The following is an 18,542-nucleotide window of genomic DNA, read 5'->3' as shown; positions in this document are numbered from 1 at the left end:
CGCAAAGACGGTGAACTCCTGTGAGGAAGTGTATGGTCCAAGACCAGGTATACCATCTAGAGCGATAATTCCTTGTGAGGTTGTACATTTCTCAGATCAGGTGATCCGGCGTTGATCTTGTTAATTATAATAGTAGCTATCGACCCTGAGAGCGGTCATTTGTGTTGATGCATGTATCACAATGATTTTCATTGAATATGACTTTTGTTGAGGATCGGGTTTCCAAAGGAATCCTGTGAGGAAGTGTATTGTCCAAGATCAGGTGACCAAGCTAGAGTGATAGATTCTCTGTGAGGATGTACACTGTCCACGAGCGGGTAGCCGCAAAGATGGTGAACTCCTATGAGGAAGTGTATGGTCCAAGACCAAGTATACCATCTAGGGCAGTAATTCCTTATGAGGTCGTACATTTCCCAGACCAAGCAATCCAACGTGGATCTTATGAATTTTGTTTACCATAAAAAGTTATGGTGAGCTGTGATAATCTTCTCAGATTGATATTGATAGTCAATTATGGATTTATAGATTTGGCGTTTTGTTATAGCATGATTTCATGCAGGACTCAGATGTGAGAATCAGATCTTTATTGATTTTAGATCACGATCATGTTTTAGACCTTCTATGGAAGGGTAGGTTTTTTTGAGAAATTATGATGCCTTAAGCGAGTCATAACAGGTGATAGTTGGTTGCGTAAGGCCTTGAGAGATGAGAATAAATTAAGGTTGTTCAGGACAAAGAGTTTGTTAGAAATAGTGAAAGCGACAAGCGATAACCTGATAATGATTAAATGTAGAGACCCTATTTTAGGAACGAAAACAAGCTTGTTGCGTGGTAGTTCACAACTTACGATCAAATGAATCGTCATGCTGCATTTGAATTGCTTACTTGCAGTTGCACTGCTTACTTGTTTTGAACTGCTTACTTGTTTTAATACGGCTTACATGTTTAACTGTTGATCTGCTTTAAACTGCTTTACATACTGAATTAAAGGCACTTAATTTAGTTTCTTGTAGTCTCTCTTGTGCACCTACTAGTTTTTCGTGAAACTAACTCATTCTATGGGTACAAGTGATGATTAGGTACATCACGGGCGATGACAAGATGACTTCAAGATTTTCTCTTCTTGCTCTTAGCTCACGTCCTGAACGTTTTTTGGTTTTGTCATGGGTTTTTCTTTGGATATCCGAATTTTTTACTTTTTTGTTCTTTTAGCTAACGTGCCCAAAGTTGTTAGCTTGCCTTTCTAAATTCAACAAAAAAATAGTCTTCCGCTAATTTCATAAACAAACTCTGAAAAGAAATAAATTTTTTTCTAGTCTCTTTCCTGTTTTCTGAAAGGTTCGCAAATTTGAAATTTTGGGGCGTTACAGTCAAGGTGCAAATTATTGGCGAAAACAGGCCTTGTGATCTAAATGGCTGATTTGCCAACATGATTGGTTATCCTAGGCCTTACTAAGCATTAAAGTGGCACATACAGTCGTGGAAATCGCTTGCAGAAGTCGGGTGCGATCAAGGCCCTGGAGGCCGTTCTATTACATTGTATGCTTTTTTATTTAGTGTCCACAACATAGTTACCATAAGCTTCTCCGAAAGGAAAGGAAGCTTTGAGAAACCTACTTCCGAAATATGGAAAAACTTGATTCCCTTTAGTGGGAAGCCCGCTTCCTCCTTTGCTTTCCACATTAGTTCTCTTTACTAGTGTTTGCGTCTCACTTGTCGCTTCTCACTCACTTTTCCCTCAGTTATGTTTTTATATTAAAAAATAAAAAAAATGTATTACAAGTTTGTAAGTTGTTTATATCGTTTTATACGTGAATATTAACCTAGGAGAGTTGGACAAGTTGAAGCTTACAATCTTCTGTTCCAAATATAGCTATACATCCATCTGTCGTTCCCTTAATTTATTTATTGCGTATTTGTTTAGATGGCAAGCTAGAACTACTTCATACTTTACAGTACGTATATTGTCACTCTTAAAATTGATGACATCCTTGAGAATAGGTTAATAGCTGGATGTTTCTGGAATCATCAATGGCAGACTGCCACAAACCCATAACCTTGGGAGTCAATAAGTTGGGTAGCATCAAAGCGTAGTGCACTGTGCTTCATAAGCTTGAAGTTTTGCAAGTGCGGACAACGGAACACGTCGTCAATTTTGCCATGAACAGCCCATCTAGATTGGTTGAAGTCCTCAGGAAATTGAAAAAAAAAAAGAATGCAGAGAAAGCCCGAAGAAGGCAGCAATTGGTTTTAAGAAAAGAGCAACAGAATTACCATCAAATTCTTTGGACAAATTGGTTGAAAAAAAGATTGCGATCAGGAAAAAGGGTTATTATTTATGAGTGTTCTTGTAGATAGACGGCATCGGAGCTGTCCCGTATCTGAAACAAATCGCCATTAGTGATGCAGCGAACCAATTAATCAGGCCTCTTTATTTCAAAAACAAAAAATTCAGAATCTGGGTTTACCAAGAGGCAAGACTTTGGCACTTTTCAGTGTTGTGTCAAGATCATTCAAACAGAACATGCAGAGAACAATCTGACATATCAAAACTTGTCCACGGTCAACGTAAGCGTGCCCTCGTGTCATTCCCATGTGGGTCGCCATGACGTATCTATATCTGATAGTCCGAAGATCAGGGATTCAGGGATATACACTGATATGTCGTTGAGTAAACAATACCTTCTCACAAAAATCTCTTGGAAAGACCAATAAGTTTCAGACAATCCACACAAATCAATTTCATTAATAAAATTGAGTTTTTCATTTGAACAAAGCCAGCAAAAAACGAAAAAGACAAGAAAAACATGAAATACACTATGGATGCCCGAAGAATTGGCCTGAAGACTGTTGTAATCTATAATGGTTCCTATCTTTCGCAATAGAAAAATGTCTGCAACATCATATCGCCAAGCGAGCTGAACAGTCATGCCTGAAAAGACCAGCCAAAGAACACCATTAAGATGGTTCGCAACACACACACACAGAGGTTGTTGGGTGGGGAGCGGGTTGGGCACCGGACATCTAATTGACAATGGATGACATAACCGCAGACAGCATTATAGCTGGTCTGGTTGCAGAGTTTGGGCTTAACCTGAACCACTTGGAAAATTGGAGCAAACTAATTCATGCCAAGTACATTAAGGCAATTATCTTCCATTAGATATTCACTCAAGAAATATGATTTGAAATTAGATACCTTGTTGGTATTCATTCAAGAAATATAATTTGAAATAGATACCTTGTTGGCAATGTTGTTGGAGAGCCAATCCAGTCCCTCGTACAGACCCTCACCAGAGGTAGCGCATGTGCTCTGAATATACCTGAAAACAAAAACAAAGCAACTGTTTTTATATCGATCCATCAAGAGACACATTCAACCAACTTGCATATAAATGAATTAAAACACAACGCAGCCTCATACTTCTGTAAATAAATTTACAGCAACGCATTGACATGGTTCATTCAATTTGTACAAAAGAAGCTGTACGAAACTAAATAGTAGTCACATCCCCAAATATGAAACTAAATGTTGTTCCATCTTCATTTTGCCACAAGCAGACCTGAAATAAATTGAGAATTGTTGGAAGACAGCATGTCAAACATTATGTAAGAGGGGAAGCGTAGGTTCCATGCCACAACAGCTTGCCATTGCAACAATCATGAGAAGTGCTGTCCCATCTAGATGATAGTAAGTAGATTAAAGGATGCATGCAACACGTTTTCTTTTTTTATGAAAAACAGAAGGTTTCAGTTGTTGCTGGATGGCACCACTTCTTGAAGACATCTAGGATGCATTACATCTTCAGAAAACAAAATGTAGGCCCTGAAGTTTCTATAATTTTAAATATACTGAAGCATGATTCAGCCTGACCTTCAGTTTTAGACTTAGTTCGTAGAATGCAGACAACACCTCCTCAATCTTCGGAGAAATTTTATCCAAGTTCAATTTTGCATGTCAACACTTCTCTCACCACATCATGCACAATTTCACACCAACAACCACTTTCAAAATACAAACTGATCCTTTTTTTTCCATTAAAAGGCCATGAATCATTCTATATCCATTAATAAAAGAAGGAAAGATAAAACAATGTTCTTTGCAATCCCGATGCGATCACCAGTCCCATCTGTAAAAACTGTATTTTTGAAACCCAAATCTTTACTTGTGGGTTTCTTCAAGGGATATGTAACTATAAGTACACGTGCCCATTGCCATAAAAGCAACAGCTGCAATAACATAAAAGGAATACAGTCAACTTTTATCTGAGTAGCAAGTTTGCATCTCTTACCAGTGACGCTGACGAAGCGAATGCAACCCAAGCTTATCAGTGATCTCAGCAGCATTCATTGCATTTGGAAGATCTTGCTTATTTGCGAAGACAAGCAAAACAGCATCACGTAACTCATCCTGCAAACAACGGTAGGTTCCTAATCTCTCAAGACAGATATGAATGCTTTCACATAGATTAGTCACACCAACTTTAAAGAGCGTGCATGAACAGAGAAAAGGGAAGCTCTCATCACAGACTAGAACTGCTTCAATGAACATTAGTGACCCCAGCTCTATAGAGATTTATAAAACATGCATCATTTTCAGAAGCACAATAATTAAGTCACTTAAATTCTCAAGAAATTACCTCATTTAGCATCCTGTGGAGCTCATCTCTTGCTTCAACAACACGGTCTCTATCATTGCTATCAACAACAAAAATAAGGCCCTGGGTGTTCTGGAAATAATGCCTCCACAGAGGTCTAATCTGTTGTGCAGAAAATATTACAAAAGTGCATCAGCAAAATATTATAGCAATAAGCAGCCATTCACCCACTACTACATAATACAGCCTAACTAGACTAAACTGTAGGATATATTCCAAATGAGTGCAGCACATGCAACAGCATATTATAAGATAGGAATGTGGAGAAACAGTTTTCTATATTAAAACTCCATTTAAGCTTAACACCTACTTCCATTCATGCATGAACTAACATAGAACAAATAACAGCAACAAATGCATAAACATATCCAAGCCTATCTCTTGAGCAGATCCCTCAAATACTGAATATAACTATGCCAAAATCATCAATCAAGCGTTATGAGTGTTGTTTTTTAACAAAAATAATCCATGCATATATTACACAAGCCACTGAAAAAAACTACTAAATAGATCCTTGCACTATATTTTAGAATAAATCAGAAAAGAAGACCTTTAATAGATAGCTAAGAAAACCAGGGCTAATAAGAACTAGATCGCCTTTAGGTTATATTGATATCTATAGTAATCCCCTGCAAAATTTTCAACATTGATAGTTTCTCTCACCCCATTTTTCTGAAGTTTTAAACAGTTTGGCTAACAAAAAAACAAAAAGAAACTGAAAGAAAAAAAAAATCCCTAAGCATGGAACTTGCTAGTTAATATCATAGACGGTCTTAGGAGATAACAGAATCCAATATTTCCACCATAATATTCAGGAGTCAAGAGTATCTGCAAGAATGGAAGAGTTATTACAAACCTTGTCCTGGCCACCAACATCCCAAACAGTGAAGCTAATGTTCTTGTACTCAACAGTCTCTACATTGAAACCTGCACATAAAATTCAAACAAATAGAATATTGTTTAGTATTAGTAACTTCATAGACAGAACAGGTGAAGCATAAATACAGCAAAAAGAAACATAAAATATACATTAACATTCAAAAGTGCAGGAGATAACAATGTCAAATGAAATTCCTGTATTCTTTTTTCTCATTCACAAAATTTAATACATGACCAAACATGAGAGGAATGTAGAAGCAATATAAATCATTCTCTAAATAAACATTAGACTGTCAGTTTAACAATTTCACATTTTACGGGTTCCTTGTGTTTAGTACAGTTTTTGCTTTCAAGGCAAAGTCAACTGTTGAGGCACCATCCAGTCTTGCAGAACGAGACAAGCTGTAATGTTTTAGAAGTTAAAAGAAGTACTCCAGATAAAATACAGGTCTGAATTTTACAACAACAACTACGCCTTCATCCCAAAACAATTGGAGTCGGCAATATGAACCAAAAAAGAAAATCATTCTGGGTCTTCCACATGAATCCTTCTCCTCCAATCATTTCTATCCAATGCCATGTCCTCGGTGAGGTTCAAAGCATTCATATCTTTTCCTATTATCTCAATCCAAGTCTTCTTAGGCCTACCCCGACCTCTTTTAACTAATATATTTTCTCATTTCTCCATCCTTCTAATTGGAGCATCATTAGGCCTTCGCCGAATATGTCCAAACCACCGTAAACGATTCTCTCTCATCTTATTTTCAATGGGTGCAACGCCTACCTTCTTACGTATCTCCTCGTTTCGAATCTTATCTTTTATTGTATTTTCACACATCCATCTAAGTATACGCATCTCAACTACACTCATTTTTTTAATATGATGTCTCTTGGCAGCCCAACATTCTGTACCATATAGTAAAGCGGGCCTAATAGTCGTCCTATAAAACTTTTCCTTCAACCGCAATGGCATTCTACGATCGCACAACACTCCAGTTGTACTTTTCCATTTCATCCACCCAACCTTTATCCTATGATTTACATCTTCATCAATTTCTCCATACTTTTGAATGATAGATCCCAAATATTTGAAACAATCATCCACCGGTATTTCTTGCTCACTAAGATTCACTACACTCTCATCACTACTTCGTTGCTTACTAAACCGACATTCCATATATTTTGTCTTACTCTTACTCAACTTAAAACCTCTTGCTTTCAATGCTTGTCTCCATAATTCTAACTTAGCACTAACCTCAGCTCTAGACTCATCAATCAAAACAATATCATCAACAAATAACATACACCACGGCACATTTTCTTGAATTGATCTCGTAAGCTCATCCATCACTATAGCAAATAGGAAAGGGCTTAAAGCAGATCCTTGATGTAACCCAACCGTTATAGGAAAATTGGTTGTCACCCCTCCACAAGTGCAAACATTGGTTACATCCAATAGAAAAAAACAGGAATACCATCAGGTGCTGCACTAGACAATGTTTTCCTTGTAGCTACAGGCTAGAAAAGAGCCTTGGGGTTCTGCAACAGAATAAACTACTACTTATTTATTCAAAGCTGGAAATCAGAGAGCTGAGAACACACCGAGCTTCTTGCTTGTGGTTTTTCCTATTACTGCTTTGCTGGAAAGAATGGATAGAAAATAAATAACCACATAGGCATTATGTATCATATATACCCTTATATCATGAAACCATGATAATACTACTTGATTTTCACAAAAAGGGATTAAAAAAATCTTTGGTCTGACGTTTGACAACATTGGTAGTTTTCAATACATTGGAGAATTCAAGAGGATATTCTATTGAGCGCACAGAAGAGTTATCTTGGATTGGCCCAACTAGGATTTGGAATGAACGTGTAAATTATTAAATGTTCCCTTTGCAGCGACTTATTAGCTCTCCTTTTCCAGAAAGAAATGGAAACTGATGATCACTACGGCCATGCAATTGTCACATTTATTTCATTGTTCAATAATAAATTCTTTTTTCTAAAACAGTTACTCATATTATTGCAGCAGATTTCCATGCTTTCAACATTTATTCGATATAAAAAATCTCTTAGTTTCCTTCTTATTTTGTCATAGTCTCCTATTTATGTGTATCATTTCAAAAACCAACATTATTTGACATTCTATAGTTTGTTCTCTTCATTGGGAAAAGTAATACATTAACAAATCCAACTGAAAAATTGATGGTACCAACATCTCTGACTGTCTGACACACACATGCATGTGCATGCACACTTTGAAATTCCAACAATGTGACAATCATCAAATTCAAATAATAATACACAATTAGAGAGATGGCCCATATCAGGTTATGGAATCTGAATAACAGTAATTTTTACTCTCCCAGTTTATAATCAGATTAAACCAGCAACATGATATAATGTATCCAGTTATACCGATGAATGTCACTGACACTAGAATATGCCATGCACGAAAATGCATTGATCTTGTTAAATCTCATAACCTTTCAATGCAAGCACAAGAATGCAGGAACGACAATTAAAAGAATTCCATAAAACAATAATGGTATAGATAGTGATAAAGTATAATAAGATCCTCCTAAGTTTTTCCCATGGTCGCATATGGAGTATAACTAAACATAATATAAAGACTAGATTGACAAATTTTTAGAAATTCAGCCATCAAAACAATGAAGATACGATGGGAACCTATCACATGATGCAAAAGGGTCAAATCACTGCAACAAGTGCATGTATCATTGACAAACAGCCAGTACTATTAAGATACATGTTTTCAATCAAACAAACCACATACTTGCCAACAAAGTTTAAGATGGTAATTACGCTTCCAAGTTTGAAATTTCATGTCACACATAGATAAGCATCTTAATTTATTTTCATTATAATGTAACAATAAACAGAAAGAAGAATATGGTGCCGTTTCACCAAGGATGAACACAGGACAGGATTACAGAATAAGCAATATTATGCTCACAAAGAAGAGTCAGTTCAGCAGTGTTTAGAACTTCAACACAGAAAAAGTATCACAACAAAAAGGATAATCAAGTTAGCTTGGATTGGGTGACACAGTGGTGATGGTGATGAGTCGATTGATTGACAGCATCAATGAATGCCAAATAATCTATATTATGCAAGAGGCTGCATGAAAAGCAGCCAAGCGTCAATATCAAAGAAACATGTCAACTTCATGCCAAGGCAAAAAGCTGAGCCATATGGACCCTTACATAAAATTGAGCAAACAAAACAATTCGTCCCAGAAAAGATCAACGTTCTTTCAACAACGGTCAATATCGATCATTTTCTTATAGTAAACCATGAAAAGAAATATATTCCACAGAAGAAGACGACAGATATAGCACAGAAAAGGCGGAAGGCCAGATCTATGAAAAGTTCAATCCGAAGGCAAAAAATATGCAGATGCAACCACCATTAACCAGCTAAAAGTAACCAAAGCCTTCACACCAAATTTCCAAAGAATAATCTTCAGTAAAGGGGAAGAAGCGGGAAGGAATCGTAAAAGAATGACCAGATCCATAAAATCAACTATGGTTTTCAACAAAAAAGGTAAAAACACTGAATTTCCAGCGTTCATCTAGAATTCTGCAACACTGATGGAAAATTTGGAATTCATAATCGCATGTACATCGGAGAAACTGCTGATTCTGAGAAATCCAAAATGAAGACTGAAGAATAAAGCGGAAGGAGGAGAAAGACGAACAACTCACCAATGGTCGGGATCGTTGTAACGATCTCTCCAAGCTTTAGCTTGTACAGGATCGTGGTTTTACCCGCAGCGTCGAGCCCAACCATCAGAATCCTCATTTCTTTCTTCGCAAAGAGGCGGCTGAAGAGCTTCGTGAAGGTGAGCCCCATTTTCTTCGCAGCTAAGACAAAGAAAACACAGATCGATATAAAAAATCTCCCGATCTCTTCAATCTCGCAAAATGTAGAAAAGAAAAACTTCGGGAGAGCGGATCTAGTACTACATCTTCCTCGATACCGAAAAACCTATGGAGGAACTCCATAAAAAAAGGAAATTCTGTAGATCTACAGATCTATCTCGATAGCGAGGAAAATAACATTTTAAAAACGTGAAAATCTAAAAAGATTCGTAGATCTCTTCGGTATGGAACAGAATTCGGGAAGGAATGAGAGAAAGAGATCGCGTGACAGGAAAATCAGGTGCGTTACCCGACGAGCTCCGAGATTCCGGCAAGTCGGATCGGAAAAAAGAGGAGCCGCAGCTGCGTTCTTCGAGAGTCCGGGCGATGGGGAGAGCAAACGCGTGGGTCTCCTGCCTTTTATATGTAGTTATGCACTGCGTCCGGAGATCCGCGCACAGTTCAATGGGTGGGAGCCATCACACATGTGAGGAACCCTCTCCACACGTATCAGCGCTTGAGGGGCATGCGTTCCCTCGCACGCTCCCATGTCATCCACAATCTTCATACACCTATTAAATCTTATGATGTTTGATCAAATCTGACACGGTTGATTTAACGGGAAATGACCATACAGTACAGGGATACTTTTTCATAGATTTGGCCTATGTGTATTTCTCTTTGGTTATTGCTATGGATATTTTTTTTATGTTTAGTATGTTGTCATCGACTTTCTAAGTCACTGGAGTTACTATTTAGGGTTAACTATGTTTAGGGTTTATATATATATATATATATATATATATATATATATATATATATATATATATATATATATATATATATATATATTTGTTTGTGTTGTATATGACTTATGATTATGTATTTGTTTTTTAGTTAATATTTGTTATTCTTATGTTCGTGTAATGAGGCTCGGGTTCACTATGCACAAAAATTGAAGATCTACAGTCATTGTTGTCGTAGTCAACGATGGCATCTGAAAGGACAATAGTACATTATCGCAGGACTGATTACTCTAAATGGAGATCTATAGTAATCTCAAAAAATAGAAGCTTTAAGAAATTTACAGCTTTGATATCTCGTAAAACCAAATATATAAAAGACTTATTAAGCCTCTAGTATAGTTATTCTCTAAACATAAACAACCAATAAATATGTATAAATGTTTTGGACGATAAGGATGTAGAATCGATAATAATTAGTGGTGTTGTTTACTTGAATATATGCAAAGTTAATCCATGAGTAGTTAAACAAGAAACAATTGATGAATGAAATGATGTGAATTCTGTGGAAAACGTGCATATATCTCAGTCATCATCTATCGAGTTTAGTCCTTTGACGATCATCCAACTGTTTCAAATAGTAAACGATATTGATGTTGTACATGATCAAAAGACCACTACAAAGGATGCAGAGCCACGTGGGCAAACTAGTGTGAGTGATCTTCTACGCAGTAATTTAAATGACATGCAGATCTCCGAACTTGAATGTGTTGGTTTTCGAATTTCAAAACCTCTAAGAGGGGGTAACTGATGTTTCATTATGTGATCTCCAAGAATTTGTGAAAATACATCTGACGCAGAAACTCCTTTTCTTCTTCCATTAGTGTTACGAACCGATGGTGTTCTTGGTCCTAGGAGAACCACTACATGCGGGATGTTGGCTCTTCTTAATCAATTGGATGTGAATCTTGTAATCAAAATTAAATTTTATGGAATTAGTCAAATTAATCATTGAATTACACACATGCAAATATTTATATTTAACAATCTAGTTATCTTAAAAACATATTTCACACATACATGATAAACTAATCCAATATTTATAAAATTCAAAGCATCCATATTTTGTTATAACAGCGGAAACAAGTAACACTATAAGGTTAAAACTTCTGGAACATTACAGTGGAGAGCAAGCCAACTCATTTATTTTATTCCAATATCGATGAAAATTAACATCAGAGTTTTAAATGACATGAGCAAATAAATTACAATGAACCTAAACGATCCCGGGAACAGTAAATCCAAACCCTCGATCGAAGCCTCAGCCCGCAGACACTCATATACTCTATTCTTCACCTAAAAAATAGTAAATTTATAGGAATTAGACAACTTTATAAGTAGGAATTACTGTAGATTTTCTTGCAGGTATATCATGTGTCAAGTATGTGATGTAGGTGTCATGTGTGATTTTCAGCATATACTGAAGCAAGTAAAGCAGATTATGCAACAACAGTAACAGGCATATACATAAGCAAGTAAAGCAGACTATCCAACAATAGTAACATGCACATTCTTCATGTAACAATCATAATATGAATTCAATTATCACACAATTACAATTTGTAAAGCATACTGAAATTTAAGGAAATACATTCGGCAAGAATAGGTAAGACTAGCAATATACTAAGTCTATTAAATGTGATACCTAAACTATTTTAATTAGTGTTTATATTTTCTTATCCCGTCGGTACACACGGGACAAGGCAACCATAACAGAAAAGGATATTTGGAGGTATATTATTCAAAGCTATTTTATTAACCCGAACATTCTAACTGAAACTGAATTATTTAAGGGATCGGTCAGTGATCGAGAAAACCTCCCAAAGGCCGAAACCACACAAGGATGCATCCCTAACTTCTGCAGAAGAACAAAAAGCTACCACCTATAACACATTGGTAGTCCGGGTCCCTCCAACTCCGAGGACATTTTTGCTTGAAATACAAAACACAAATCCCTGAAGTTTTGTACCACCTACCCTCTCCAAGGTAAGCCCAAATTTGAGTCGGTTAATCTTTTTATTTAATTATTTTTTTTTTGAAATACAGGGGCATTTCTCCAACTACCTCCTACTATCATAGTAGTAAGTCCCCAACCATAGTTATTTTACGAAGGCATACACATCCTAATTTTTTTTATATTGATTACACAAGCTCACTCATAGTGCTCCGGTACTTTTAAACCAATCAAGCATGGATGCTCCGGTACCTTTAAACCAGTCAGGCCCACACAAAATTTAATTTAAGTTTCTCACTAGTTTTATTGGTATTGCACACAAGTTAACAACCCAAGTACTCGCATCGGGTATTCAACCAATATTGCCATTAGACAAGGTTTCTCAAACGACCCACTCGTGAGAAGGCACATATTCAAATGTCACTAAGTGCGCCATAATATATTTGAACTCAATGTAACAACCTTACGCATATACAGGCTTCTGTGTACGTTCAACAATGGTGTATGTGGTCAGTTATCACAATTCATCATTCAATTTTGCCATAAAGCAAAAAATTGGAAAAAAGTAAAACAATGTATAGGCACCAATTACGAGTAGGCTTATCAACATAAAATCCTACTCGGTTAAGGCTACTCTTCATATGCTACAACATATTGCAATATCAACCAAACATAAGTGCAAAGATCCTAATCATGCTTCACATCAACAGTTCATATAAAACTTAAAGAAAGCTACACAAAATCAGATCATGAAATCTCCAAAAATATGCACAAGACTGATTCGTGAGATTCCAAATATTTTGCATTCGAATATCAAATTTTTATTAAGTCGATAACAGAGTGCACGAAGAACCGAACAACACATCATCCAAATAATAGAATTAGTCCTGTATTGTGTGTGACCTGGTTAAATACGAATCTATGTGTGTGAGAACCAATATACTATATTCAGTTATATTAAATGTATTTATACCACAGGTTATTCGCAAAATAGAACCCTTAACGGTGGTGCTAAACAATCCTTAAGAGTAACCTGTGAAACCTTACCTTAATCTTTATGGATTGAAAGACAGAATATGTTAGCATAAGGTGTAAGCAGAATCAGAATCACCTATCATTAGGTTTGGACATAAAGTATCATGTACCCACAAACAATTATATCATAGTGGTCATGAACTAAGGTATAATCAGAACTTATAACCCATAATCAGAAACAATCACATGCATGTGGGTCATTAAATATAATCAACACTTCAGCATATGTTGGTCATAATGGTATTATCAACTAAATATGCTACTAAAATAAAGAACACATAGAGGATACAAACCCACAACCACCTTCAAATTTAAAGAAAGACATAAAGAACTTGAAAAGACAAGGATCCTAATTAAGACAGGAATAACAAAAGCAATCATAAAGAGCCTCTTGAACATCTTAAAAAGATAAGCAGAGTCTAATATATGAGATTAACGTGTAACCAGAACTGCTAACAGTCATCAACAGATAACTGAATTTGCTAACAGTCAGTGAAATCACAGGTAATCCAATTTTATAGTAACTGTCAAGTGGTATGAAAGCAAATTTGGCAATAGGCTACCTATAAAATTTATAGTCACGTCGACAAACAGTATCAGCATAACCAATCCTAAACTGTTAACAGACATACAAATCATCAATATTCAGATAGGGTAACAGTCAACTAGACAAAAAAAAATCTAATTTGATACTATCAATTTAACATGCAATCAAACTCAATAGTTAACAAAAAATCATATATCTGACACACACACACACAAATCGTCATATTGTTCTGGTACCAACAGTGTACCCAACAATGATCCAGTCTATAGGAATCGAAGGGTACCCCTTAACAGCAAAGAAAAATTCATAGGTTATTAAGGATCCGAGAATCCCATAATAGAACTCAACAAAATTTTATCAACATTCAAAGCCCCCCCCCCTTTTTATTACACGAACACCCATAGCGTATTTGGATTTTCACCGTAGCCGAAATCTAAATCCCCTTTAAGGTATTTGTTCCTGTGCGATTTCGGAACTGCATAGCAGTCGACATCGCACCCGATTTGCAGAGCTCGAAGGATACCCCCCTGCAAATCGACCGATTTGGGGTTTCGGACCACCCACACCCCACATGAGCCCACGATCGACCTGTAAGAAAAAGTACATAAACCCTACATGTTCCCACGCTCAGAGGTTGTTGTCGCGGGTGGAGGGTCGTCGGCGGCATCGGTTGCTGATGGTCGGAGTCGTCGACAGGGATGGGAGCGAGAGAGGGAGAGAAAGAGAGAAGCAAAGGGGGCGATGAGAGGCAGAAGTAAGAGAGAGCGGGAGGTGAAAAGGGCTCGGGACCCCTTTTGTAGGAGGGGTGACCCTCGAAAAGGAAGGAGGAGGTGGTTATCTCCCCCCTTCATCTTCTTTAGTTGCGCCCAAAACCCCCGCATTAGCTTTAACGATTTGGCATGTGTTAGGGTTCTGAACCCTAACATGCCACTTTATTGGGCAGCCCCTTATTGGGTAATTTTTTTTCCACCGGGCGTAGTTGGGGACCGGGTCCGGGATCGGGACCCACGATCCAGCTACAACATGGATCCGGGGTCCTTTACCCATTTGGGTCCGCAGTTCAAACCCATACGGATCTAATTTCATATCTGTATCTTGGTTTTAGTATTTATTTTATTTATTATTTATTTTATTTATTGTTTATTTTAATATCATTCATTTCTCTCATATATATGACTATAATATTATATAAAGATGGACCTCTAATGGATCCTGGATCCAAAACTTGGATCCCAGGCCAAAAACATTTATGCATTTTATATATAAACTAAAAAATATGTGGTTATTACACACTGATACTTTTTAACACAAACACACACACACACACACACACACACACATATATATATATATATATATATATATATATATATATATATGATAATTTAATCAATGATTGAATGTAAAATTGACAATGTACAAAATAATAAATGGCCAAAGTAATTGTCCACGAGCATTGGACATTCTTCTTCGTTGTGACCTCTTTCTCAGAACTTGCATTTCTCCTTTGTGTCATCAACTTTGGGGTCTTAAAGAGGGTTTACATTAACCTCAACCTTAGGGCTCGCATCCGATCCAACCATATGACCATCACTTACATCCACTTCCTAAGGAGGGTCCAGATTAACCTCAACCTTAAAGTTCTCATACTCCTCTTAGTGAGGTACATTCTCCTCCCTCTTCATTTTGATCTCGCCACTGTCACTATAAGTGGTCGCATCTTCAGCTTCATTTATATAGGCATTGAGGTTAGCAACAACTTCACTGCAAGTCAATGGGTCACCCTCCTCTTTCTTAGATACTTTTGAGATGGGAGACAAGAATGTGCCCACAAACTCACCAACCTTTTAAGCACATGCTCCCTTAAATATAGGTCACTTTGAAATTTCTAGCTGCTTGTTTTCCTTGTTTGTTTTTTGAGTGAAACTTTTTGTATTTATTGAGGGTGCATTTTTTTATAGAAAATATCAGATACCTAGATTTTTTGGCTTTGGATATGGCTCCCTTTCTATCCACTTGTGAACAATAAGTCATGCTTGCAAATATTTAGGATGACCCATTTCATAATTCTTCGTTAGCTTTTGTTGCAGTGCTCCAATACTGGAAGATGATATGGTTGTGGACCCTTCCAACAAAGTCTTCTTAGTGGTCATATTGTATTAAATAAATTCAAAATTTCATACAATAACAAGACAAAGATTATTAAAAAAACATTGTAAAAACGAAACAAACAAACAATTTGCGAGGATGAGTGAGTCCCATAATCAAATAGTGTTTTTAAATCATGCTTATAATATAAGTTGGACAACATATAAACAAACAAATAACTGAAGGTAAACTGGTTGGAGAGCACTATTTAATTCAACCATTAAAGATGGTGTTAAAAATGTGCTTACCAAAAAAAACATTGTCGATGGTTCAACTTTGATGAAGTGTTGTCTATGAATGGCTGAAAATAGTTGTCGGAACAAGTCATCGAAGGGAAGTAGGTTGAGGACCACAAAGAACCCTAGTTTATGAGAAAATAGCTATGGGGTGTGAACAACAAGTTTATATATGATTCATGAACTCTGCAAACAATAAGAAAACTCGTATATATATATATATATATATATATATATATATATATATATATATATATATATATATATATATATATATCTTAAATTTGCAAATATTTAAGTAATATATTTGTGATGTTGTGACATTTCATTTAAGTGAAAGTTCGCACATATGTATGCGGATTCATGAAGTATATGCGAATAAGTAGTATATTTGTGATGTTCTGCATTTCAGTTTAACCGAATGTTTGCAAATAAATTTATGTGAGGTTTGTATGATATATGTGAATAAGTAGGATATTTATGATTTTAGTTATTTCAGTCTAACCGGATGTGAGCAAATAAATTTATGCGAGGTCTGTATTGTATATGCGAAAGTAAGATATTTGCGATGTTTGGGGTTTGAGTTTCACCAAATGTTTGCAAATAAATTTATGCGAGTTTCATAAAGTCAGCATAAGAAAATGTGTGATTCTGGATTTAAGTGAGAGTTTGTACTAGCTGATGAATGGTACAATTTTTATCCGGTCAGCTCACAATCTCAAAAAGTAAAAAGGTCCTAACAAATTTGGGTATTTACTGTTTTGAACATGAGAAGAATAGCAAAAATTATATGGCATTTTGGGAAACATGTCAAATTAGCCGTACAATACAGTCATTTTTTGTTGATTTAATGATAATGGACCATTAGATTGTATTTTTTGCATGAAAAATATGATTTTTTAAATCACAAAAAATTATGTCTTGTCAACCATTGAATTTTCTAATGGCCAAAATATAGTGCACATAAGTTGGACTTCACTAAATGAATGACGCAGATCACATCTGTGGAGTCCAATTTGATCAAAACAACTTGTATCAATGAAATCTCAAGGAGGGGTAGTGGAACCAAGGAGCCTGGAGGGACAGAGGTAGGGCTGTCAATGGATTGGATACGTATGGAGTTTCTGATGCAATCTGAACCCAAATTAAAAGGCATTGGCATAAAAAGTATCAGCCTGTATAATATTTGGTTGGAACATAACAATATGAGGGTCAGGCGTTGGTTATGATTTTTACTGGGTACCCGACCCGACTCAGCTTTTTTGCTGGGTAGTTGACCTAATCCGAGTTTTTTATATGTATTTTTAATAAAAATGAAGTTATGAAATTAAAGGGATTTGGGTTTGGAATTTTATTTGTTGTGATACAAGAAAAATTGAACCTGATAATTTGTTATGTGGGCGGGTTTGGATGCACTCTGATGGGTTGGGTACCCAACCCGTTGACAGCCCTTGACGAGGCGAGACATCGCTTGCACCCATGTAAACCAATGTGTGACTGACTTAACCACAAAACTAGGGCTCATTGAACTGAAAACACCTGCAAATATGATTTTTAAAAGTGATTAAAACGATTAAAGAGGTCAGGGAACCTTTCATAGAGCTTACTTTCAACCCATTTAAATATGCAAACTTACATCTAAAGCTTCAGTTTGAACGAGCCAAATGGACATCATTTGATACGCGGAACACAATGGTTCAGCACAACTCGTTCCATCGTCCTGTATTTGATGCAGGATGTGAGGCTTATATGAAACAGGACACAACTTTTCAAACAGAGCTTGAGCGAGACAGATTATCGGTGCCTCTAGCGAAATATGCCCACCATCACATCTGAATTTGATTTGAGAGTCCAGATCTTTAGCGCCTGCCCCATTTGACCTACTAATGAGAAGTAGACAACGGATCATATTGCCGTACATGAAACAGCAGACATGTCAGTAGCTGACCAGTTCAACCTGTCCTACTAGGGAATTAAGGGTGTGTTTAATTGTGCATCCTGCACGTCGCACGAGACACTTTCAATCAAACTGCATCCAACCGTCCGCTTGGACAGGTTTAAACCATAACAAATTGTAATCCCTGCCAAAGCATATATCGGTCTCTCAGAGGACCTAGGGTGGGGGTCACCGACATCCAAGCCCTTTCGGCGAATGCATGAGTTGTAATCCCAGCTCTCAGTTCCCAAACATCCACCTGAAAAAAATAGTTTGACCGTGCTTTTACTAATTGCGTAAACTCATGTCCCAGCTACCATTTCCAAACAGAGCCTTGTGACCCGGTTCTTGGTGAGGGTTCATCATCATTGAACAAAAAAAAAAACAGCTACTACTTAACAAATGCATAAACTCCCTCCAACTATCAGTTTCCAAAGCGAGACCATTATTTGACAC

The 18,542-nt window shown here is 36.6% G+C and overlaps 1 protein-coding gene across 1 annotated transcript; it reads right to left on the bottom strand.

Annotated features, from left to right (window-relative positions):
* Positions 1-2,716: 2,716 nt before the first annotated feature.
* Positions 2,717-9,825, bottom strand: LOC149814045 (ADP-ribosylation factor 2). Its single transcript, XM_089990387.1, has 7 exons — positions 9,738-9,825; positions 9,272-9,430; positions 5,515-5,585; positions 4,641-4,760; positions 4,293-4,411; positions 3,242-3,323; positions 2,717-2,932 (listed from the first exon to the last, which is right to left on the bottom strand). The coding sequence occupies exons 2-7, from the start codon at positions 9,417-9,419 to the stop codon at positions 2,927-2,929; spliced, it is 546 nt and encodes a 181-aa protein (XP_089846513.1). The 5' UTR covers positions 9,420-9,430; positions 9,738-9,825; the 3' UTR covers positions 2,717-2,926.
* Positions 9,826-18,542: the final 8,717 nt, after the last annotated feature.

The sequence above is a fragment of the Nuphar pumila genome, chromosome 15, assembly GCF_984573655.1.
Source record: "Nuphar pumila chromosome 15, dmNupPumi1.hap1.1, whole genome shotgun sequence".
NCBI lineage: Eukaryota > Viridiplantae > Streptophyta > Magnoliopsida > Nymphaeales > Nymphaeaceae > Nuphar > Nuphar pumila.
This window is presented reverse-complemented; position numbering and strand designations above follow the sequence as displayed.